Source organism: Pseudophryne corroboree, chromosome 3, assembly GCF_028390025.1.
Source record: "Pseudophryne corroboree isolate aPseCor3 chromosome 3, aPseCor3.hap2, whole genome shotgun sequence".
NCBI classification, from domain to species: Eukaryota; Metazoa; Chordata; class Amphibia; order Anura; family Myobatrachidae; genus Pseudophryne; species Pseudophryne corroboree.
In genome coordinates, this window is record NC_086446.1 from 536206311 (window position 1) to 536230679 (window position 24369).

The 24369-nt window shown below is 46.2% G+C and overlaps 1 protein-coding gene across 4 annotated transcripts in view; it reads right to left on the reverse strand.

Annotated features, from left to right (window-relative positions):
* The window catches only part of SDK2 (sidekick cell adhesion molecule 2), a 1024610-nt gene that overhangs the window by 176605 nt on the left and 823636 nt on the right, over positions 1 to 24369 (reverse strand). For all 4 annotated transcript variants that reach the window (XM_063961173.1, XM_063961172.1, XM_063961171.1 and 1 more), the window contains exons 15-18: positions 24030 to 24177; positions 22526 to 22666; positions 18814 to 18995; positions 4546 to 4661 (exon numbers count right to left, since the gene is read on the reverse strand). In XM_063961173.1, the coding sequence (XP_063817243.1) occupies positions 4546 to 4661; positions 18814 to 18995; positions 22526 to 22666; positions 24030 to 24177 (587 nt within the window). The remainder of the gene's footprint in view (positions 1 to 4545; positions 4662 to 18813; positions 18996 to 22525; positions 22667 to 24029; positions 24178 to 24369) is intronic.

The window sequence follows — 24369 nt, forward strand, 5'->3', positions numbered from 1 at the left end:
CAGAGGCACCAAGGACTGGAGGATAACATGCAAGAGGTAAGTTACTATACTTGTGTAATTGTGTGTGTGGTGGGGGAATTGAGAGAACAGTACAAAACAGGGACAATGGTGGGGGAGAGTGGACAATACAAAACATGCAGAAGGGGGCAACTCAGTTCAGGACATACAGATGGTGTGGGGGCAGGGGCGGTGCTATGGTGCTAGGCGCCACCTTGCAAACTATAAAATTGAGCCCTCCCATACTTTGTAAAATGACAGCCAGCTGCCTGAAAAAGGGGTGTGGTTTAAAAACAAAGAAAGGGTGTGGCCACACAATAGTACTCCCAATTCAAATTATGACACACAATAGCACAATCTTATTCACATTACACCACACGTAATGCCCCTGATTCATAGTACACCACATAGTAGTGTCCCTTATTCACATTACGTCACACAGTACTGCCCCATCATGTTATGCTACACAGTAGTACCCATTATACAAATAATGCCCACAGTAGTAATTCCCCTTACAAATAATACCCACAGTAGTAGTGCTGCTTATACACATTATGCCCACAGTAGTGCAACTTACATGCATAATGTCAACAGTAGTAATGCCCCTTATACACATGATGCCCACAGTAGTAATTCCACTTATACACCTAATGCCCACAGTGCTAGTGCTGATTATATGCATAATCTCCACAGTAGTGCCCCTTATATAAATAATGCCCTCAGTAGTAGTGCCCCTATACACATAATGCCCACAGTAGTAGTGCCCCTATACACAGAATGCCCACAGTAGATGTGCCCCTATACACATAATGCCCACAGTAGTAGTGGCCCTTATACACCTAATGCCACACAATGGTGTCCTTTATACATAATGCTTTATACATAATGCATATAGCAGTGCCCCTTATACATAATGAACACAGTAGTTCATTATAAGCAGCTCGCCCCCCCCAAAACATGAGAGGCATCGGCAATGTACACAGGAGGAGCGATTTGCGGTCAGTTTAAAGACCGCACATCACAACCTCCGTACAACGCAGGGACTAGGCAACGGTGCTCCCTCTCCTCTAACTCCCAGCAGAGCAATGCCGAACTGCTGCAAATCGCGGGTGTTTTGTGGGCGTGGCCTAATGCCGAAGAGTGCCCGCCTTAATGAGAGACCTGTGGCTGTGCTGCTGTGTAATCAGCACAGGTACAATAGTGTCTCACTCCATCTCTCTTCCTGTTCCACTCTCTCTCTCCATAACACTATCTCCTCTCTCTCCTTAACACTCTCTCTCCTCTCTCTCCCTAACACTCTCTCTCCCTAATACTCTCTCTCTCCCTAACACACTCTCCTCTCTCTCTCTACCACTCTCACTCCCCTCTCTCTCTCTCTCTCTCTCTCTCTCCCTAACACTCTCTCCCCCTAACACTCTCTCTCCCTAACACTCTCTCTTCTCTCTCTCCCTAACACGCTCTCTCTTCTCTCTCTCCCTAACACGCTCTCTCCTCTCTCTCTCCCTAACACTCTCTCTCCTCTCCCTAACACGCTCTCCTCTCTCTCTCTCTCTCTCTCTCTCTCCCTAACACTCTCTCTCCTCTCCACCCTAACACTCGCTCCTCTCCCTCTCCCTAACACTCTCTCTCCTTCCTCTCTCTCTCTCTGAAACACTCTCTCTTCTCTCTCTCTCCCTAACATGCTCTCTCCTCTCTGTATCTCCTCTCTCCCTAACACGCTCTCTCCTCTCTCTCTCTCTCTCTCTCTCTAACACTCTCTCTCTCTCTCTCTAACACTCTCTCTCCTCTCTCCCTAACACTCTCTCCTCTCTCTCTCTTGCTCTCTCTCTCTCCCTAACACTCTCTTTCCTCTCTCTCCCTAACACTCTCCCTCCTCGTTCTTTCTCTCCCTAACACTCTCTCCTCTCTCCCTAACACTTTCACTCCTCTCTTTCTCTCCCTAACTCTCTCTCTCCCTAACACTCTCCCTCCTCTCTAACACTCTAGCTTCTCTCTCTTTCTCTCCCTAACACTCGCTCTCCTCTCTCATCTTTCTCTCTCTTTCACTGTCCTTTTCTCTACCTCACTCTCTCTGATACTTAGTCTCACTCCCTCTCTTCCCACCTCCTCCCTACCATGGTGTTGCCTCCATTTTGTCCCCGTAGCACTGCCTCTTTCACTGTGGCTCCTCCCCCAGAGGGCACCAAATAAGGTTCTATCTCGCCCCCCCAGCCCATAAATGTTCTAATGCCCCTGGGCTGCGGATAAGGTGGGATAGGCACCCCTGGGGGTGGTTAGGCTGCAGGGTAGGGAGGGCTAGGCAGTGGGGACGGAGCTTAGGATTAGGCATCTCTGCGGGAGGGTTAGAGTTAGGCACAAAGAGGGGAGGTTAGTGTTAGGCTGCGGACAGGGAGGGTTAAGGGGGTGGGGAGGGGAAAACACCCCTTTACTCACCCCTGTTGATCTTTTTTGCACCGGGATTCCGGCGTCGGTATTACGACCACCAGAATCCAGTGCACCGAGATATCATACTGATCCCCCTATTAGTACACCTCTTAATGCCCAGAGGGTAGGGCGATCCTGAGGCCATGGTTCCCCAGAGGTTTCCCCCCAAGGGGTTTTTTCCTCTCCTGAGTGCTGAAGGATGACTCTTTGGGAGTCCAGAGGTGTAGCTTTTATGCCATAATCAATCTCATGCCCATACCTGCAATGTATAAGAAGTAAAATAATCGCTAATGCGATCACTTTACTTCTGGGTTTAGACCCCGAATGCGCTACTTCACACGTACCTTCGTCAGACTGCGTATGTGAGAGCAGACAGTACTGCAGAGAGATCCCAAGGATCCTTCTACTGAGAAAAATTGCATAATGTAGCCCATGGGCTACAAACGCCATTTAGAAATGGCATTACCTTCCGGGTCAATCTCAGAAATGCTTTGCATTCTGGAGCTTGGTGAGTTTCGCAGTTTACCAACTGCCATATAAACTTTTGGTGGCTGCCTTTGTGATCACAATAGGAAGAATGCAACAGATATCTTCAATATCTATTGCAGTCCCCAATTAATACATTCAGGGGCTGTTTAATATTTGAGGGCAGCTTCCAAAACCGACTGTTTTCGGAGTTGTCTTGCAAATATTATTTGTTAAATATTCTTCATAATAAACTTTTTATATTTTAGCATTAACAAAAAAATGTTTTGAGTTTCCCGTCTTTACTGAATGCTAATTTAACAGGGTCCGCAAAGTATTACTGATGTGACTTTTACTCTACTGTCCTGCTGGTGCTCCTGGCCTGCTGTATAGCAGCAAGACATATATTTTATATACAGCACTCTTGGGGATATGTATCAAGCCTTGGAGAGAGATAAAGTGGAGATGTCCAAAGCACCCAATCATCTTCTGTCACTTATCTAGCACAATACATGAAATGATACCTGTAGTTAGAAGCATAATTTGCTTTGAGCAAATACCCAACTTTATCTCTCTCCTCAGCTTGATACATCTCCCGCAAATTATTATGTCTGCCTTTCACTTTATTAACAAGTTCAATTTATAATTGACAATGTCTTTGTCTTAGAAACAAGGTAAGAAATTCACAGTATAAGATAATGTTAAAAAGGGTTTCCATCTTCCGATAACTTTCGAATGTCTTGTCAATACCCTCCTGGTACATTTACTTTGATTTACCATTCACATTTCTTCCATGCCAGACAGGGGCGGATTGGGAACTTAATGTGGCCCTGGAAATATATGAAAAGTGGCCTCATGTAGGTTGGAGTAAGTCAGCTGTAAGCGGGGCCCAACACAAATTGGGGGTTAAAAAATTGTTAGCATTAGCCACAGCGGTAGTAAGCAAGGCCAATGCAGCATGGTAGGCAGTCACAGCACCAGCAGCAGGATTGTGTCACAGGAGGTGGAGATCACACTAGTAGGTGAGGTATTGCACTGGAAGGCTGCAAACCAGGGGGACAAGTACACACATTAAATGATTACTACTACTTAATCCAACAGCAGGGAATTCCAAAGATTATCACATTTTTCCTTGCGGTGTAAAATAAAAAATAAATCACAATGCCTCTGTCTACCATTCCAGTGAGAGATATTCAATACAAGGAGCATCCCAGTGACCACCATACATAGCCCAAGGAGCATCCCAGTGACCAACATACAATGCCCATAGCAACCAAACAGGTTCTAGATTTCATTTTATAGAATATATTTGACAAATGATAGCTAAAAGCTCATTGGTTGCTATGGGCAACAAACTCTTTAGAAGGTTTGCTACATCTCTTCCTTGGGTATTGCCGTAATGCCCAGCTGAGCACACATCGAGTACTTATGGTAGTGCCCAAATCTCAGGTTTTCCCTAGCACCTCCATGTTGTAATGCCAGTAGGACACAATGTGCCGTTGGAGCTCCTGAACTGGCATGGCTCTGTCCAGCTCAGATTAGGCCGAAGATAAAAGAAAAAAATCATCTCACTGTGCTCCCGGGGTGCGCACTCCGCAAAAAAATTCAGACTGCGATCCCTCAGTTTGTTCTGTATATGAATGTTGTATTATATATTACCTTGTATCCCTTATTGATTCCGTTCACAAACTGTGGACTAGGTGGGCTCCAGCTGAAACGGATGGTGGTTGAATTAACAGCTTCTGCCTTTACGTTTCCAGGGGCTACAGTTGGTACTGAAAGTAGAGGTGAGATATTAGACGCATGAAAAGGTCACATACACAAAACACAGTCAAACAGCACACAAAAATTAAACAACATATGTCAAGCACAGCATAACATAACTGCACCAATAAACAATGTTCTTTGCATTTCCTCCCATAATTATAAGACAACTGCTTATTATACTACTAATTGTGAGAATATCAACATTATAATAAAAGTACTAAACTCTTCACCACAACCCAACCTGGGGGTATATTTACTAGAGATGAGCGCCTGAAATTTTTCGGGTTTTGTGTTTTGGTTTTGGGTTCGGTTCCGCGGCCGTGTTTTGGGTTCGAACGCGTTTTGGCAAAACCTCACCGAATTATTTTTGTCGGATTCGGGTGTGTTTTGGATTCGGGTGTTTTTTTCAAAAAACCCTAAAAAACAGCTTAAATCATAGAATTTGGGGGTAATTTTGATCCCAAAGTATTATTAACCTCAAAAAACATAATTTACACTCATTTTCAGCCTATTCTGAACACATCACACCTCACAATATTATTTTTAGTCCTAAAATTTGCACCGAGGTCGCTGTGTGAGTAAGATAAGCGACCCTAGTGGCCGACACAAACACCGGGCCCATCTAGGAGTGGCACTGCAGTGTCACGCAGGATGTCCCTTCCAAAAAACCCTCCCCAAACAGCACATGACGCAAAGAAAAAAAGAGGCGCAATGAGGTAGCTGTGTGAGTAAGATTAGCGACCCTAGTGGCCGACACAAACACCGGGCCCATCTAGGAGTGGCACTGCAGTGTCACGCAGGATGGCCCTTCCAAAAAACCCTCCCCAAACAGCACATGACGCAAAGAAAAAAAGAGGCGCAATGAGGTAGCTGTGTGAGTAAGATTAGCGACCCTAGTGGCCGACACAAACACCGGGCCCATCTAGGAGTGGCACTGCAGTGTCACGCAGGATGGCCCTTCCAAAAAACCCTCCCCAAACAGCACATGACGCAAAGAAAAAAAGAGGCGCAATGAGGTAGCTGACTGTGTGAGTAAGATTAGCGACCCTAGTGGCCGACACAAACACCGGGCACATCTAGGAGTGGCACTGCAGTGTCACGCAGGATGTCCCTTCCAAAAAACCCTCCCCAAACAGCACATGACGCAAAGAAAAAAAGAGGCGCAATGAGGTAGCTGTGTGAGTAAGATTAGCGACCCTAGTGGCCGACACAAACACCGGGCCCATCTAGGAGTGGCACTGCAGTGTCACGCAGGATGTCCCTTCCAAAAAACCCTCCCCAATCAGCACATGATGCAAAGAAAAAGAAAAGAAAAAAGAGGTGCAAGATGGAATTATCCTTGGGCCCTCCCACCCACCCTTATGTTGTATAAACAAAACAGGACATGCACACTTTAACCAACCCATCATTTCAGTGACAGGGTCTGCCACACGACTGTGACTGATATGACGGGTTGGTTTGGACCCCCCCCCAAAAAAGAAGCAATTAATCTCTCCTTGCACAAACTGGCTCTACAGAGGCAAGATGTCCACCTCATCTTCACCCTCCGATATATCACCGTGTACATCCCCCTCCTCACAGATTATCAATTCGTCCCCACTGGAATCCACCATCTCAGCTCCCTGTGTACTTTGTGGAGGCAATTGCTGCTGGTCAATGTCTCCGCGGAGGAATTGATTATAATTCATTTTAATGAACATCATCTTCTCCACATTTTCTGGATGTAACCTCGTACGCCGATTGCTGACAAGGTGAGCGGCGGCACTAAACACTCTTTCGGAGTACACACTTGTGGGAGGGCAACTTAGGTAGAATAAAGCCAGTTTGTGCAAGGGCCTCCAAATTGCCTCTTTTTCCTGCCAGTATAAGTACGGACTGTGTGACGTGCCTACTTGGATGCGGTCACTCATATAATCCTCCACCATTCTATCAATGTTGAGAGAATCATATGCAGTGACAGTAGACGACATGTCCGTAATCGTTGTCAGGTCCTTCAGTCCGGACCAGATGTCAGCATCAGCAGTCGCTCCAGACTGCCCTGCATCACCGCCAGCGGGTGGGCTCGTAATTCTGAGCCTTTTCCTCGCACCCCCAGTTGCGGGAGAATGTGAAGGAGGAGATGTTGACAGGTCGCGTTCCGCTTGACTTGACAATTTTGTCACCAGCAGGTCTTTCAACCCCAGCAGACCTGTGTCTGCCGGAAAGAGAGATCCAAGGTAGGCTTTAAATCTAGGATCGAGCACGGTGGCCAAAATGTAGTGCTCTGATTTCAACAGATTGACCACCCGTGAATCCTTGTTAAGCGAATTAAGGGCTGCATCCACAAGTCCCACATGCCTAGCGGAATCGCTCCGTGTTAGCTCCTTCTTCAATGCCTCCAGCTTCTTCTGCAAAAGCCTGATGAGGGGAATGACCTGACTCAGGCTGGCAGTGTCTGAACTGACTTCACGTGTGGCAAGTTCAAAGGGCATCAGAACCTTGCACAACGTTGAAATCATTCTCCACTGCACTTGAGACAGGTGCATTCCATCTCCTATATCGTGCTCAATTGTATAGGCTTGAATGGCCTTTTAGAAAAGTAAAAGAATATGTAAGTGCGCAGTCAGCAGCAGCTGGTATGGGGATGGTCAGATCCCAGAATATAATAGAATAAAAAACACAAGTACCAGCGCTGGCTGTAAGAATTATATAAGGACGGTTTGCTGAATAAAATGTCAATTTATTAAATCATTTAAAAAGACAGGTGTGAAATCATGGCCTTTTGCTGCTCCTCCAACCTCTGAAGCATATAGAGGGTTGAATTCCACCTCGTTACCACTTCTTGCTTCAGATGATGGCAGGGCAGGTTCAGTAGTTTTTGGTGGTGCTCCAGTCTTCTGTACGTGGTGCCTGTACGCCGAAAGTGTCCCGCAATTTTTCTGGCCACCGACAGCATCTCTTGCACGCCCCTGTCGTTTTTTAAAAAATTCTGCACCACCAAATTCAAGGTATGTGCAAAACATGGGACGTGCTGGAATTTGCCCATATTTAATGCACACACAATATTGCTGGCGTTGTCCGATGCCACAAATCCACAGGAGAGTCCAATTGGGGTAAGCCATTCCGCGATGATCTTCCTCAGTTGCCGTAAGAGGTTTTCAGCTGTGTGCGTATTCTGGAAAGCGGTGATACAAAGCGTAGCCTGCCTAGGAAAGAGTTGGCGTTTGCGAGATGCTGCTACTGGTGCCGCCGCTGCTGTTCTTGCGGCGGGAGTCCATACATCTACCCAGTGGGCTGTCACAGTCATATAGTCCTGACCCTGCCCTGCTCCACTTGTCCACATGTCCGTGGTTAAGTGGACATTGGGTACAACTGCATTTTTTAGGACACTGGTGAGTCTTTTTCTGACGTCCGTGTACATTCTCGGTATCGCCTGCCTAGAGAAGTGGAACCTAGATGGTATTTGGTAACGGGGGCACACTGCCTCAATAAATTGTCTAGTTCCCTGTGAACTAACGGCGGATACCGGACGCACGTCTAACACCAACATAGTTGTCAAGGACTCAGTTATCCGCTTTGCAGTAGGATGACTGCTGTGATATTTCATCTTCCTCGCAAAGGACTGTTGAACAGTCAATTGCTTACTGGAAGTAGTACAAGTGGGCTTACGACTTCCCCTCTGGGATGACCATCGACTCCCAGCGGCAACAACAGCAGCGCCAGCAGCAGTAGGCGTTACACGCAAGGATGCATCGGAGGAATCCCAGGCAGGAAAGGACTCGTCAGACTTGCCAGTGACATGGCCTGCAGGACTATTGGCATTCCTGGGGAAGGAGGAAATTGACACTGAGGGAGTTGGTGGGGTGGTTTGCGTGAGCTTGGTTACAAGAGGAAGGGATTTACTGGTCAGTGGACTGCTTCCGCTGTCACCCAAAGTTTTTGAACTTGTCACTGACTTATTATGAATGCGCTGCAGGTGACGTATAAGGGAGGATGTTCCGAGGTGGTTAACGTCCTTACCCCTACTTATTACAGCTTGACAAAGGGAACACACGGCTTGACACCTGTTGTCCGCATTTCTGGTGAAATACCTCCACACCGAAGAGCTGATTTTTTTGGTATTTTCACCTGGCATGTCAACGGCCATATTCCTCCCACGGACAACAGGTGTCTCCCCGGGTGCCTGACTTAAACAAACCACCTCACCATCAGAATCCTCCTGGTCAATTTCCTCCCCAGCGCCAGCAACACCCATATCCTCCTCATCCTGGTGTACTTCAACACTGACATCTTCAATCTGACTATCAGGAACTGGACTGCGGGTGCTCCTTCCAGCACTTGCAGGGGGCATGCAAATAGTGGAAGGCGCATGCTCTTCACGTCCAGTGTTGGGAAGGTCAGGCATCGCAAACGACACAATTGGACTCTCCTTGTGGATTTGGGATTTCAAAGAACGCACAGTTCTTTGCGGTGCTTTTGCCAGCTTGAGTCTTTTCAGTTTTCTAGCGAGAGGCTGAGTGCTTCCATCTTCATGTGAAGCTGAACCACTAGCCATGAACATAGGCCAGGGCCTCAGCCGTTCCTTGCCACTCCGTGTGGTAAATGGCATATTGGCAAGTTTACGCTTCTCCTCCGACAATTTTATTTTAGGTTTTGGAGTCCTTTTTTTTCTGATATTTGGTGTTTTGGATTTGACATGCTCTGTACTATGACATTGGGCATCGGCCTTGGCAGACGACGTTGCTGGCATTTCATCGTCTCGGCCATGACTAGTGGCAGTAGCTTCAGCACGAGGTGGAAGTGGATCTTGATCTTTCCCTAATTTTGGAACCTCAACTTTTTTGTTCTCCATATTTTATAGGCAGAACTAAAAGGCACCTCAGGTAAACAATGGAGATGGATGGATTGGATAGTTTACTAGTATACAATTATGGACGGACTGCCACGGTTAGGTGGTATAAAAAAACCACGGTTAGGTGGTATATATTATAATAATAATACAATTATGGATGGACGGACTGCCTGCCGACTGCCGACACAGAGGTAGCCACAGCCGTGAACTACCGCACTGTACACTGGTTGATAAAGAGATAGTAGTATACTCGTAACAACTAGTATGACACTATGACGACGGTATAAAGAATGGAAAAAAAACCACGGTTAGGTGGTATATATTATAATAATAATACAATTATGGATGGACGGACTGCCTGCCGACTGCCGACACAGAGGTAGCCACAGCCGTGAACTACCGCACTGTACACTGGTTGATAAAGAGATAGTAGTATACTCGTAACAACTAGTATGACACTATGACGACGGTATAAAGAATGGAAAAAAAACCACGGTTAGGTGGTATATATTATAATAATAATACAATTATGGATGGACGGACTGCCTGCCGACTGCCGACACAGAGGTAGCCACAGCCGTGAACTACCGCACTGTACACTGGTTGATAAAGAGATAGTAGTATACTCGTAACAACTAGTATGACACTATGACGACGGTATAAAGAATGGAAAAAAAACCACGGTTAGGTGGTATATATTATAATAATAATACAATTATGGATGGACGGACTGCCTGCCGACTGCCGACACAGAGGTAGCCACAGCCGTGAACTACCGCACTGTACACTGGTTGATAAAGAGATAGTAGTATACTCGTAACAACTAGTATGACACTATGACGACGGTATAAAGAATGGAAAAAAAACCACGGTTAGGTGGTATATATTATAATAATAATACAATTATGGATGGACGGACTGCCTGCCGACTGCCGACACAGAGGTAGCCACAGCCGTGAACTACCGCACTGTACACTGGTTGATAAAGAGATAGTAGTATACTCGTAACAACTAGTATGACACTATGACGACGGTATAAAGAATGGAAAAAAAACCACGGTTAGGTGGTATATATTATAATAATAATACAATTATGGATGGACGGACTGCCTGCCGACTGCCGACACAGAGGTAGCCACAGCCGTGAACTACCGCACTGTACACTGGTTGATAAAGAGATAGTAGTATACTCGTAACAACTAGTATGACACTATGACGACGGTATAAAGAATGGAAAAAAAACCACGGTTAGGTGGTATATATTATAATAATAATACAATTATGGATGGACGGACTGCCTGCCGACTGCCGACACAGAGGTAGCCACAGCCGTGAACTACCGCACTGTACACTGGTTGATAAAGAGATAGTAGTATACTCGTAACAACTAGTATGACACTATGACGACGGTATAAAGAATGGAAAAAAAACCACGGTTAGGTGGTATATATTATAATAATAATAATACAATTATGGATGGACGGACTGCCTGCCGACTGCCGACACAGAGGTAGCCACAGCCGTGAACTACCGCACTGTACACTGGTTGATAAAGAGATAGTAGTATACTCGTAACAACTAGTATGACACTATGACGACGGTATAAAGAATGGAAAAAAAACCACGGTTAGGTGGTATATATTATAATAATAATACAATTATGGATGGACGGACTGCCTGCCGACTGCCGACACAGAGGTAGCCACAGCCGTGAACTACCGCACTGTACACTGGTTGATAAAGAGATAGTAGTATACTCGTAACAACTAGTATGACACTATGACGACGGTATAAAGAATGGAAAAAAAACCACGGTTAGGTGGTATATATTATAATAATAATAATACAATTATGGATGGACGGACTGCCTGCCGACTGCCGACACAGAGGTAGCCACAGCCGTGAACTACCGCACTGTACACTGGTTGATAAAGAGATAGTAGTATACTCGTAACAACTAGTATGACACTATGACGACGGTATAAAGAATGGAAAAAAAACCACGGTTAGGTGGTATATATTATAATAATAATACAATTATGGATGGACGGACTGCCTGCCGACTGCCGACACAGAGGTAGCCACAGCCGTGAACTACCGCACTGTACACTGGTTGATAAAGAGATAGTAGTATACTCGTAACAACTAGTATGACACTATGACGACGGTATAAAGAATGGAAAAAAAACCACGGTTAGGTGGTATATATTATAATAATAATACAATTATGGATGGACGGACTGCCTGCCGACTGCCGACACAGAGGTAGCCACAGCCGTGAACTACCGCACTGTACACTGGTTGATAAAGAGATAGTAGTATACTCGTAACAACTAGTATGACACTATGACGACGGTATAAAGAATGGAAAAAAAACCACGGTTAGGTGGTATATATTATAATAATAATACAATTATGGATGGACGGACTGCCTGCCGACTGCCGACACAGAGGTAGCCACAGCCGTGAACTACCGCACTGTACACTGGTTGATAAAGAGATAGTAGTATACTCGTAACAACTAGTATGACACTATGACGACGGTATAAAGAATGGAAAAAAAACCACGGTTAGGTGGTATATATTATAATAATAATACAATTATGGATGGACGGACTGCCTGCCGACTGCCGACACAGAGGTAGCCACAGCCGTGAACTACCGCACTGTACACTGGTTGATAAAGAGATAGTAGTATACTCGTAACAACTAGTATGACACTATGACGACGGTATAAAGAATGGAAAAAAAACCACGGTTAGGTGGTATATATTATAATAATAATACAATTATGGATGGACGGACTGCCTGCCGACTGCCGACACAGAGGTAGCCACAGCCGTGAACTACCGCACTGTACACTGGTTGATAAAGAGATAGTAGTATACTCGTAACAACTAGTATGACACTATGACGACGGTATAAAGAATGGAAAAAAAACCACGGTTAGGTGGTATATATTATAATAATAATACAATTATGGATGGACGGACTGCCTGCCGACTGCTGACACAGAGGTAGCCACAGCCGTGAACTACCGCACTGTACACTGGTTGATAAAGAGATAGTAGTATACTCGTAACAACTAGTATGACACTATGACGGTATAAAGAAAGAAAAAAAAATACCACGGTTAGGTGGTATATATTGTAATACAATTATGGATGGACGGACTGCCTGCCGAGTTCCGACTGCCGACACAGAGGTAGCCACAGCCGTGAACTACCGCACTGTACTGTGTCTGCTGCTAATATAGACTGGTTGATAAAGAGATAGTATACAATACATACAACAATGAATATACTACTATACTGGTGGTCAGGCACTGGTCACCACTAGTCACACTGGCAGTGGCACTCCTGCAGCAAAAGTGTGCACTGTTTAATTTTAAATTAATATAATATTATGTACTCCTGGGGGCTCCTGCTATAACAACCTGCAGTGCTCCCCAGTCTCCCCCACAATTATTATAAGCTTTGCCTTTTATACATTGATGTGCAGCACACTGGGCTGAGCTGAGTGCACACAGACTGAGTCACACTGTGTGACTGGCTGCTGCTGTGTATCGTTTTTTTTCAGGCAGAGAACGGATATAGCAGAGAACGGATATATTATATTAAAATAAATAAAAGTTAACTAACAACAACTGCACTGGTCACTGTGGTAAACTCTGTCTGACTCTGCACAATCTCTCTCTCTCTTCTAATCTAATTTCTAATGGAGAGGACGCCAGCCACGTCCTCTCCCTATCAATCTCAATGCACGTGTGAAAATGGCGGCGACGCGCGGCTCCTTATATAGAATCCGAGTCTCGCGAGAATCCGACAGCGTCATGATGACGTTCGGGCGCGCTCGGGTTAACCGAGCAAGGCGGGAGGATCCGAGTCTGCTCGGACCCGTGAAAAAAACATGAAGTTCGTGCGGGTTCGGTTTCAGAGAAACCGAACCCGCTCATCTCTAATATTTACAAAGATTCGTGTTTTGGCTGTTTTGAAGGGTGTTTGAACTCGAATGGTATCGGGTGCATTTTACTGCAACTTTTTGAATCCTGATACGATCATTCACTAAGCTGCCGAGTTTTGCCCAATCGTTTTTTCCGATGTCGATGTGATTCGTAATATCAGGCAGTGTTTTACGGGAGTGATGAGTAAAACACTGCCTGACAAAACACAAGGAATCCTGGCCGGATCTGTGAGATCCGTGCAGGGCTTCATTGTGTACCTTAAAAAGATTTTTAAAGTGTTTAAGAATCTGGAAAAAATTGCGTGGGGTCCCCCCTCCTAAGCATAACCAGCCTCGGGCTCTTTGTGCCGGTCCTGGTTGAAAAAATATGGGGGGAAAATTGACAGGGGTTCCCCCATATTTGATCAACCAGCACCGGGCTCTGCGCCTGGTCCTGGTGCAAAAAATACGGGGGACAAAAAGCGTAGGGGTCCCCCTTTTTTTTTGAACCAGCACCGGGCTCCACTATTCAGAGAGATAATGCCACAGCCGGGGGACACTTTTATATAGGTCCCTGCGGCCCTGGCATTAAATCACTAACTAGTCACCCCTGGCCGGGGTACCCTGGAGGAGTGGGGACCCCTTAAATCAAGGGGTCCCCCCCTCCAGCCACCCAAGGGCCAGGGGTGAAGCCTGAGGCTGCCCCCCCCCCCCATCCATGGGCTGCGGATGGGGGGCTGATAGCCAAGTGTAAAATAAAAGAATATTGTTTTTTGCACAAGAACTACAAGTCCCTGCAAGCCTCCCCCGCAAGCTGGTACTTGGAGAACCACAAGTACCAGCATGCGGGGGTTAAACGGTCCCGCTGGTACCTATAGTTCTTCTGCAAAAAAAATACCCAAATAAAAACAGGACACACACCTTGAAAGTACAACTTTATTACATACATTCCGACACACACATACTTACCTATGTTCACATGCCGACTCGGCCCACATCTCGACGGCGATTCCAGGGTACCTGAAAATAAAATTATACTCACCTAAATCCTGTGTGTCGTGTCCTTTTGTAATAATCCACGTACTTGGTAAAACAAAAAAACGGAAACCCGACCACGCACTGAAAGGGGCCCCATGTTTACACATGGGACCCCTTTCCCCAACTGCCAGGACACCCCCTGACTCCTGTCAAAAAGGGTCCCTTCTGCCAATCAGGGAGCGCCACGTCGTGGCACCCTCCTGATTGGCTGTGTGCTCCTGTAGTGTCTGTCAGGCAGCACACGGCAGTGATACAATGTAGCGCCTATGCGCTCCATTGTAGCCAATGGTGGGAACTTTGCGGTCAGCGGTGAGGTTACTTTCGGTCAACCGCTGACCGCAAAGTTCCCACCATTGGCTACAATGGAGCGCATAGGCGCTACATTGTATCACTGCCGTGTGCTGCCTGACAGACACTACAGGAGCACACAGCCAATCAGGAGGGTGCCACGACGTGGCGCTCCCTGATTGGCAGAAGGGACCCTCTTTGACAGGAGTCAGGGGGGGGGGTCCTGGCAGTCGGGGAAAGGGGTCCCATGTGTAAACATGGGGCCCATTTCAGTGCGTGGTCGGGTTTCCGTTTTTTTGTTTTGCCAAGTACGTGGATTATACAAAGAATACAAGATTCCCTGGATTATGTGAGTATAATTTTTTTCACAGGTCCCCCAAGGATTCTACATGGAGAAGAGGACCGAGCCTCGTGGGAACATAGGTAAGTATGTATGTATGTATGGAGGTGTGCATGTATGTAATAAACTTATACTTTCACGGTGTGTGTGTCCTGTTTTTGGGGGTATTTTTTTAGTAGTAGTACTACAGGTACCAGCGGGCCTGGTTTTCCACCGCATGCTGGTACTTGTGGTTCTCCAAGTACCAGCTTGCGGGGGAGGCTTGCTGGGACTTGTAGTACTGCTACTAAAAACAATATTCACATTTTTTCAAAAGGCTATCAGCCCCCCATCCGCCGCCCTTGGATGGGGGGGACAGCCTCGGGCTTCACCCCTGGCCCTTGGGTGGCTGGAAGGGGGGGACCCCTTGATTTAAGGGGTTCCCACTCCTCCAGGGTACCCCGGCCAGGGGTGACTAGTTGGGTATGTAATGCCAGGGCCGCAGGGACCAGTATAAAAGTGTCCCCCGGCTGTGGCATTATGTACCTGGCTAGTGGAGCCCGGTGCTGGTTTCAAAAATACGGGTGACCCCTACGCTTTTTGTCCCCCGTATTTTTGGACCCAGGACCAGGCGCAGAGCCCGGTGCTGGTTGAAGAAATATGGGGGAACCCCTGTCATTTCCCCCCCCATATTTTTTCAACCAGGACCGGCTCAAAGAGCCCGAGGCTGGTTATGCTTAGGAGGGGGGACCCCACGCAATTTTTTTTTCCAGTTTTTACACTAAACAGACCCTTTCCCATAGATAACCATGCACAGATCTCACTGATCCGTGCATGGTTATCCAAACTCGACTGGAAATACGAATGAATAGTGAATGCCCGTATTGTATAAAATAACAGCCGTGTTTGACCGATGGTCTATTAATTCGTATTTCGGAACTTTGCAAATCAAACCATTACGAATAGTCCAAACACTGCCGAGATTGGTGCTTAGTGAATTCCCGGATAGGGACTTAGAAAAAAAAACCACAAATCGGACAAACTCGAATTCTTAGTAAATATTGGCCCTGGGCTGTTTCCTTCAGCTGCTTGTACAGGCCATCGGCAGCAAAGCATTCATGATTTCAGAGCATCTTTATATTACAGTGGCAATTAAATTAAACTGATTTTCCACCTAAAGGTAATTTTATCCTCTTATCCTGCAACTGAAACGAAATACATTGGGGGTAATTCAGAGTTGATCGCAGCAGCAAATTTGTTAGCAGCTGGGCAAAACCATGTGCACTGCAGGGGAGGGGGCGGCAGATATAACATGTGCAGAGAGAGTTATATTTGGATGGGTTATTGTTTCTGTGCAGGGTAAATACTGGCTGCTTTATTTTTACAATGCAATTAAGATTTCAGTTTGAACACACCCCACCCAAATCTAACTCTCTCTGCACATGTTATATCTGCCCCTCCCCCTGCAGTGCACATGGGGGGTCATTCCGAGTTGTTCGCTCGTTATTTTTTTGTCGCAACGGAGCGAATAGTCGCTAATGCGCATGCGCAATGTCCGCAGTGCGACTGCGCCAAGTAAATTTGCTATGCAGTTAGGAATTTTACTCACGGCATTACGAGGTTTTTTCTTCGTTCTGGTGATCGTAATGTGATTGACAGGAAGTGGGTGTTTCTGGGCGGAAACTGGCCGTTTTATGGGAGTGTGTGAAAAAACGGTACCGTTTCTGGGAAAAACGCGGGAGTGGCTGGAGAAACGGAGGAGTGTCTGGGCGAATGCTGGGTGTGTTTGTGACGTCAAACCAGGAACGACAAGCACTGAACTGATCGCAGATGCCGAGTAAGTCTGGAGCTACTCAGAAACTGCTAAGAAGTGTCTATTCGCAATTCTGCTAATCTTCCGTTCGCAATTTTAATATGCTAAGATTCACTCCCAGTAGGCGGCGGCTTAGCGTGTGCAAAGCTGCTAAAAGCAGCTTGCGAGCGAACAACTCGGAATGACCCCCATGGTTTTGCCCAACTGCTAACAAGTTTGCTGCTGCGATCAACTCTGAATTACCCCCATTGTTTTATCTAATTGCCACCCTCTTCTCCTATACTGTACACCCTTCAAATCCATTGGTCTTTGTGATTTATTTTTTTTCTGGTTCACTTCTTCCCTACACATTCCTTCAGTACCCAGCTATAAGAATTCTCTTGCACTGCTGCCCAGCTATGGAATTCCCTACCATGTGTGATCAGACTCTCCCAGCCTTCAAATCTAACCTCTCTCTGAAAATCCAGCTCCAAACTTTAGTGGCTGTTGTGGTCACACCTGAGCTACTCACAGTGATACATCCTCATTACTGTCACAGTCTCCACAGTGAACCACACTCGCTGCTCTTGCCTCAGATTTAGGGTGGAATTCAATTAGAAGAGAATAAACACGGGGTGCGGAAAACAGATGTTTTTCGCAATTTTTCCCAATGTTTACCCGCATTTTTTTTCAGGCTATCCAGTTTGGCCATCCCAAAAAATAAATTCTCTGACGAAAACACACAGGTTCAGTGAAACCTGCGTGTTTTCAGGAGAAACAGCCCCGTTTTCAGGGATTTTTTTTTTCAGGAGAGGCAGGAGAAACATAATCCCTGATAAACTGCGCCTCACGGCGGTTTATCAGGGATAACTGAATAGGTGAAGGTAGGGGGGCAGGGGGGAATCAATTACCCACAAGAAAACATTGTGGCTAATTTAATTCCCCTCATAGATGGTAAACTGTCTCACGAGCAGGTCATCCCTGCACTTTGGTTTTACATCTGCAGTTTGTTGGTCTACATGGTATGTATAGTATATCCCTGTTTTATTCTGGGTTGGGTTTTTTTCTCCCATCCATTTAAAAAAAAATCTTTTAAAATATTATTAATACAATAATGTGCCATTTCCTAGGACAATGGAATTAAACAATACTGACAGTATAAATAAATGTAAATGTTAAATGGCAAATAGCAACCATGATTGCTGAACTGTCGCCATGGACAAATGCAAACCACAAGTTTCTAACCACAAATTGGAATTACGATTAGATGGTGTGTAGTCTGTGTGTATGGACTATGGAACAACTGTATTTCATAGGTCCCAGTTACTACAACCAGTGAATGATCCTGATCCCTGGTGTACTGCTCCATGCAATTGGCTTAAAACAAGAAAGAATAGGAATATATAATAGAAACATGCTCTTTATACAAATATAGGGTCTTATTCAGAGGTGGATAAAGTGGTGATGTCACACACAAGCGGCCAATGGTTTATGTCTGCACATGAGTCAGAGTTGCTCTGTGTATGCATCCAAATGGTTACCACACGGAGACACAGAACAAATGTGGATCCGGCGAGAGTGGAAGGCGATGGGGGTGGCTTTCCCGATGTAAGCGTATCATGTTACAGACAGCAGCTGTGTATAACATGCAGAACTACACACACAGGACACCATGTTCAGCCGGACAACTGCGCCTGCCATAGGGCTAGTGCATGTTTCAATGTTGCCGCCAATAGTACATCAAGATGGATTAGCGCCCTGTCAGTGGGCATCAAGATTATCAGACACAGCAATAGCACAGAGATGCAGACGCAGCAAAATATGCAGCTGTGACCTTCAGACTCAGAATCAGCCCCATAGCATCCAGTCATGTAATGCTCCTAACTGCTATTCAGTAACAGTACACCCATATGGCAACACTGTCTGAGGTACTGTAGCAGCTCTTCTCACCTCCCTGCAAGGTCCACTCAGTCACTTTTATGCTGAACACCCCCAGGCCTGCGCTATTAAACGCAGCCACCTCAATCTCATAATTGGTCCAGATAATGAGGTCCTCCAGGAGCAGGCTGTTGATGTCCGGGCTGGATAGATTTCTGTACTGGTAATCTACAGGCAAGCCGGAGAGCCGGTATCTGGAGAGACAGAGAAAGTGAGATGCATGCAGACACAATCACAGAACAGAGTAAGTAATTTCCAATGATTATCATGATGGCGCTGACAACTCCTTTACCTCAACGTACTCTCTATCAATACACATAGAGCCAGTCCTGCTATTTTGGAGTCTCATAAAACTTCAGTCTATTTCACACACCTTCCCGCCTTATATGGCAGATATACTGTACCCTTGTCCCCTGGCATGTCTAATCCAGGGACGTGCAGTGAGCTAAATGGCTCAGGAGGCACTGGCTAGCACCAGAGCCAGATTTAAATGCAATATATGAGCCAAAGGGTACATCATATTCTTTGTATTTTTCATATACTTTATACAATCAAAACTCTGGTAAAAACGTTAATATGACAGGAAAGGCTCTGCCTCACCTGCCTCACCCCACCGCACGTCACTGGTCTAATCTATCCTGCTAACCTGGCATGTGGCATGTCTGATCTATCCTGCTCACCTGGCGTGTCTGATCTACCCCAGTCGCCTGGCGTGTTTGATCTACCCCACTCGCCTGGCGTGTCTGATCTACCCTGGTGTGTCTGATTTACCCTGCTCGCTTGGCATGTCTGATCTACCCTGCTCACCTGGCATGTCTGATTTACCCTGCTCGCTTGGCGTGTCTGATTTACCCTGCTCGCTTGGCGTGTCTGATTTACCCTGCTCGCCCGGCATGTCTGATCTACCCTGCTTGCCTGGCATGTCTGATATACCCTGCTCGCCTGGCATGTCTGATCTACCCTGCTCGCCTGGCATGTCTGATCTACCCTGCTCACCTAGCATGTCTGATCTACCCCGCTCACCTGGCATGTCTGATCTACCCTGCTCGCCTGGCGTATCTGATTTACCTTGCTCGCCTGGTATGTCTGATCTACCCTGCTTGCCTGGCATGTCTGATTTACCCTGCTCACCTGGCATGTCTGATCTATCCTTCTTGCCTGGCATGTCTGATCTACCCTGCTCGCCTGGCATGTCTGATCTACCCTACTCGCTTGGCGTGTCTGATTTACCCTGCTCGCTTGGCATGTCTGTTCTATCCTTCTTGCCTAGCATGTCTGATCTACCCTGCTCGCCAGGCGTGTCTGATTTACCTTGCTCGTCTGGCATGTCTGATCTACCCTGCTTGCCTAGCGTGTCTGATCTACCCTGCTCGCCTGACATGTCTGATCTACCCTGCTCGCCTGGCATGTCTGATTTACCTTGCTCGCCTGGCATGTCTGATCTACCCTGCTCGCCTGGCATGTCTGATTTACCTTGCTCGCCTGGCATGTCTGATCTACCCTGCTCGCCTGGCATGTCTGATTTACCTTGCTCGCCTGGCATGTCTGATCTACCCTGCTTGCCTAGCGTGTCTGATCTACCCTGCTCGCCTGACATGTCTGATCTACCCTGCTCACCTGGCGTGTCTGATTTACCTTGCTCACCTGGCGTGTCTGATTTACCTTGCTCGCCTGGCATGTCTGATCTACCCTGCTCGCCTGGCATGTCTGATTTACCTTGCTCGCCTGGCATGTCTGATCTACCCTGCTCGCCTGGCATGTCTGATTTACCTTGCTCGCCTGGCATGTCTGATCTACCCTGCTCGCCTGGCATGTCTGATTTACCTTGCTCGCCTGGCATGTCTGATCTACCCTGCTTGCCTAGCGTGTCTGATCTACCCTGCTTGCCTAGCGTGTCTGATCTACCCTGCTCGCCTGACATGTCTGATCTACCCTGCTCGCCTGGCGTGTCTGATTTACCTTGCTCGCCTGGCATGTCTGATCTACCCTGCTCGCCTGGCATGTCTGATTTACCTTGCTCGCCTGGCATGTCTGATCTACCCTGCTCGCCTGGCATGTCTGATTTACCTTGCTCGCCTGGCATGTCTGATCTACCCTGCTTGCCTAGCGTGTCTGATCTACCCTGCTCGCCTGACATGTCTGATCTACCCTGCTCACCTGGCGTGTCTGATTTACCTTGCTCACCTGGCGTGTCTGATTTACCTTGCTCGCCTGGCATGTCTGATCTACCCTGCTCGCCTGGCATGTCTGATTTACCTTGCTCGCCTGGCATGTCTGATCTACCCTGCTCGCCTGGCATGTCTGATTTACCTTGCTCGCCTGGCATGTCTGATCTACCCTGCTCGCCTGGCATGTCTGATTTACCTTGCTCGCCTGGCATGTCTGATCTACCCTGCTTGCCTAGCGTGTCTGATCTACCCTGCTCGCCTGACATGTCTGATCTACCCTGCTCACCTGGCGTGTCTGATTTACCTTGCTCACCTGGCATGTCTGATTTGCCCTGCTCATCTGGTGTGTCTGAGCTACCCTGTTCGCTTGGCATGTCTGATGTACCCTGCTCACCTGGCGTGTCTGATCTAATCTTCTTGCATGGCATATCTGGTCTATCCCGCTCCTCTTGTGTGTCTGATCAAGCCTGCACACCTGGGTGGTCAGATGTACCCTTCTTCCCTGTTGTGTCTAAAGTAGCCTTCTCCTCTGGCATGCCTGATCTACCCTTCCGCCTTGGGGTGTCAGATGTGAACTTGTCCTCTTCCAATACTTTTTGATCTTGTTAATCCTCATTTGTCAACTTTATGTGCTATAAGTATCAGGACAGCAGGAGTGAGAGAGACAGAGAGGCTTCAGGTGACTTTCATTAACTGGTACTGAGGAGCACTCCAGCAACATTTAATAATTACATAGCTCTGGCTTTCGAGCTTGGAAGCGCAACTTATGATTGTTGTCCTTGGATAATTTTTTGGACTCAATACTATATATCCAGCACAGATCAGTGAAGGTCAGCGTCTTATAGAGATACAATAAAAATATATGAAGCAATTAAGGTAAATTAAATGATTTGGCTTCATAAGAGCATGTGCAAGCCAATAAATGAAAGTTACCTTAAGGTAAATCACCCCTGTAGCATGCATATATACAGGATACAGTACTTTCAATAGAAAAGAAAGGTTATCAGTAGACTGATATATATATATATATAAGCTACCAGCTATTAGCCGTGTGCCTTATTGTAGCTGGATTTCCCTGTGACTACGTTCTGTGTACAGTATACAATAGTATACTACAAAACAACTATTTACTACTTTTTGTTATGTGATTTCCCCCTCCATCCCCCACATGGCGCATGAGCATCAGATAACAGTGTCTTCTGCTACAGTAGCAAGAGAAATATGGCACCAGGTACCATATTTCTGGTGATTTCTTTGGAATAATGGCACAGGCAGTCAGCAGGTATGTAAATGCAAAGGGTATACCTTGAACCCATAATATATATGCATTTGGTGTATGGTGGATAAAGTAGGCCACCTACATGCTTTTTACAGTCATTAAGCACAAGAGCTGCAACCTCATACAAGATACTGATACTGAGTGATGCCACATACGTAGGAGGGATCTCTAGAGTACATATGGAGACACAATGCTTCAGATAAACACCTAGATTACTTCCTTCCTTATAGTTTTTGCTGACAAATTGTCAAAGCATTGCTTAATGATCATCACCCACCTAATGACATATCCCTTCAGGATGCCGTTCTGTTTATTCTCCGGGGGAGCCTGCCAATGGATCATGATGGACTGGTTGGTGCGTCCGCTGGCTATGATATTTTGTGGAGGGGCGCTGGGTGGCTCTTCAGGAAGTGTTACTCTGAAAAGAAAAATGACTCAGATGATAACCTGGTCTGAGCTCATACTAGGATTATTACAGAGATGGGAAATAAACAGCAATATAGCCGGGCAGCATTGTACAGCAATTCCATCACACACTTATCTAGCAGATATTCTGACAACGAACAAAATACAAAGTGAAACTGTACATTATGATAATGAAAAATTTACTGGGGGATATTTATCAAAGCTGGCTGAGCTAAAGCAGCAGCGAGCGCTGAGCTCATTTCAGCAGAGATGCGCCTCTGTGATAAACTATGCTTTTCCTCACCACTAGAGGAAGTGTTGCGGGATCAAGGCAGACATTGACAGAGAACACAGATTATTTAGCAAGCAGCGCTGCCTGCTCTTGTAGACAACCCATGTGCAATTGCATTCTCTGATAGAACAGCATCACTGAACAAATGCAAACCTCCAAATGCTTCCATACTTTGTTGTCATCTCCAGACCTCAAAACAGGTGTCTTTATATACTTCATTTCAATATGCACCTCCTACACTAGCAGGGCATTTGTGAATTTGTAGTTCAGCAACAGCTGGGTACTACGGCTTGTCTACGCCTGCTCAAAAACCCTGTATATATCTCTTTGGTAGATGACTTTTCCTGTGGCAGGAAGTATCTTTCTTTTTATACTACTAGACTGATTGCTTATCCTATCTTACCTTTCTGATATACATGCACTACCGATAGCACTTATGATGCCAGAGACATTAGTAATAATACTTTGCCTTTCCAGGACAAATGAGCAGCATTATATACAGGCAGACATGTTGCGCTGACAGTGTCACGATAAAAGCAGTGAGCGGCACTCCCAGCCAGAGCCCCCAGGCAGAGAAAGGGTTATAGGTTGGCAGAACCAAGACATAAGATGTGTTCAGAGCTGTAATATATGCATCTCTTGACTCCCTGAATCACAGGCTCAGGAATTCAGTGCAGCTGCACCAAAATCCAAGTTAATCCACTGAGGGAAAGCTTCACAGTTACTGAATCCTTTACTTATGATACAGGCAGGAAAATAAAATAACGTCTCCACTATTGGGGAGGTATCCCAACTTCAAAGTTCCAACATCCATCAGAAAAACAGGATCTTTTACAAATTCTGCTTAACACATGTAGCTGCAGCAGTTTATCAGGTGTAACAAATTATCTCCCTATGTAATTGAGTTCCTGGATGCATGTAAACAACATAAAAGCAAACCAAGAATAATAACTATGTGGCTTTATTCCAGGTGTCTGACACCTTTGGAAGTTTGAGGGATCCAAAGCTGGCACATTTCCAGGGGATGTTCAGCAAAGTTTGAGATGTTTATCCTTGTACAGTATACTGCATTCTGCATTCCTACCGTTGGGTGTCCTTGCTGTACTGCCCTTTGCCAACGTCATTCACTGCACAAAGACGGAACTGGTAGGAACGGGCTGGAATGAGGTTCCTCACAACTACCGAAGTGTAGTCTGGATCCATGTTAGCAAATAAAATGGTCCTTGGGGCACCTGTGAAAATAAAGCAAAACATCTACTAATCTGATTCCAAACTATCTTTGCAATGAATGTATTAACATGGTACATAGGACAGCCAATGGTGTTATGTGGGTGATATTCCTGCATTTACCTGCCTCCATCCACTGCACCCACTATCTGCCACATCAGAATGTCTGCTGCTGTAGACACTGAGCCACATATGCC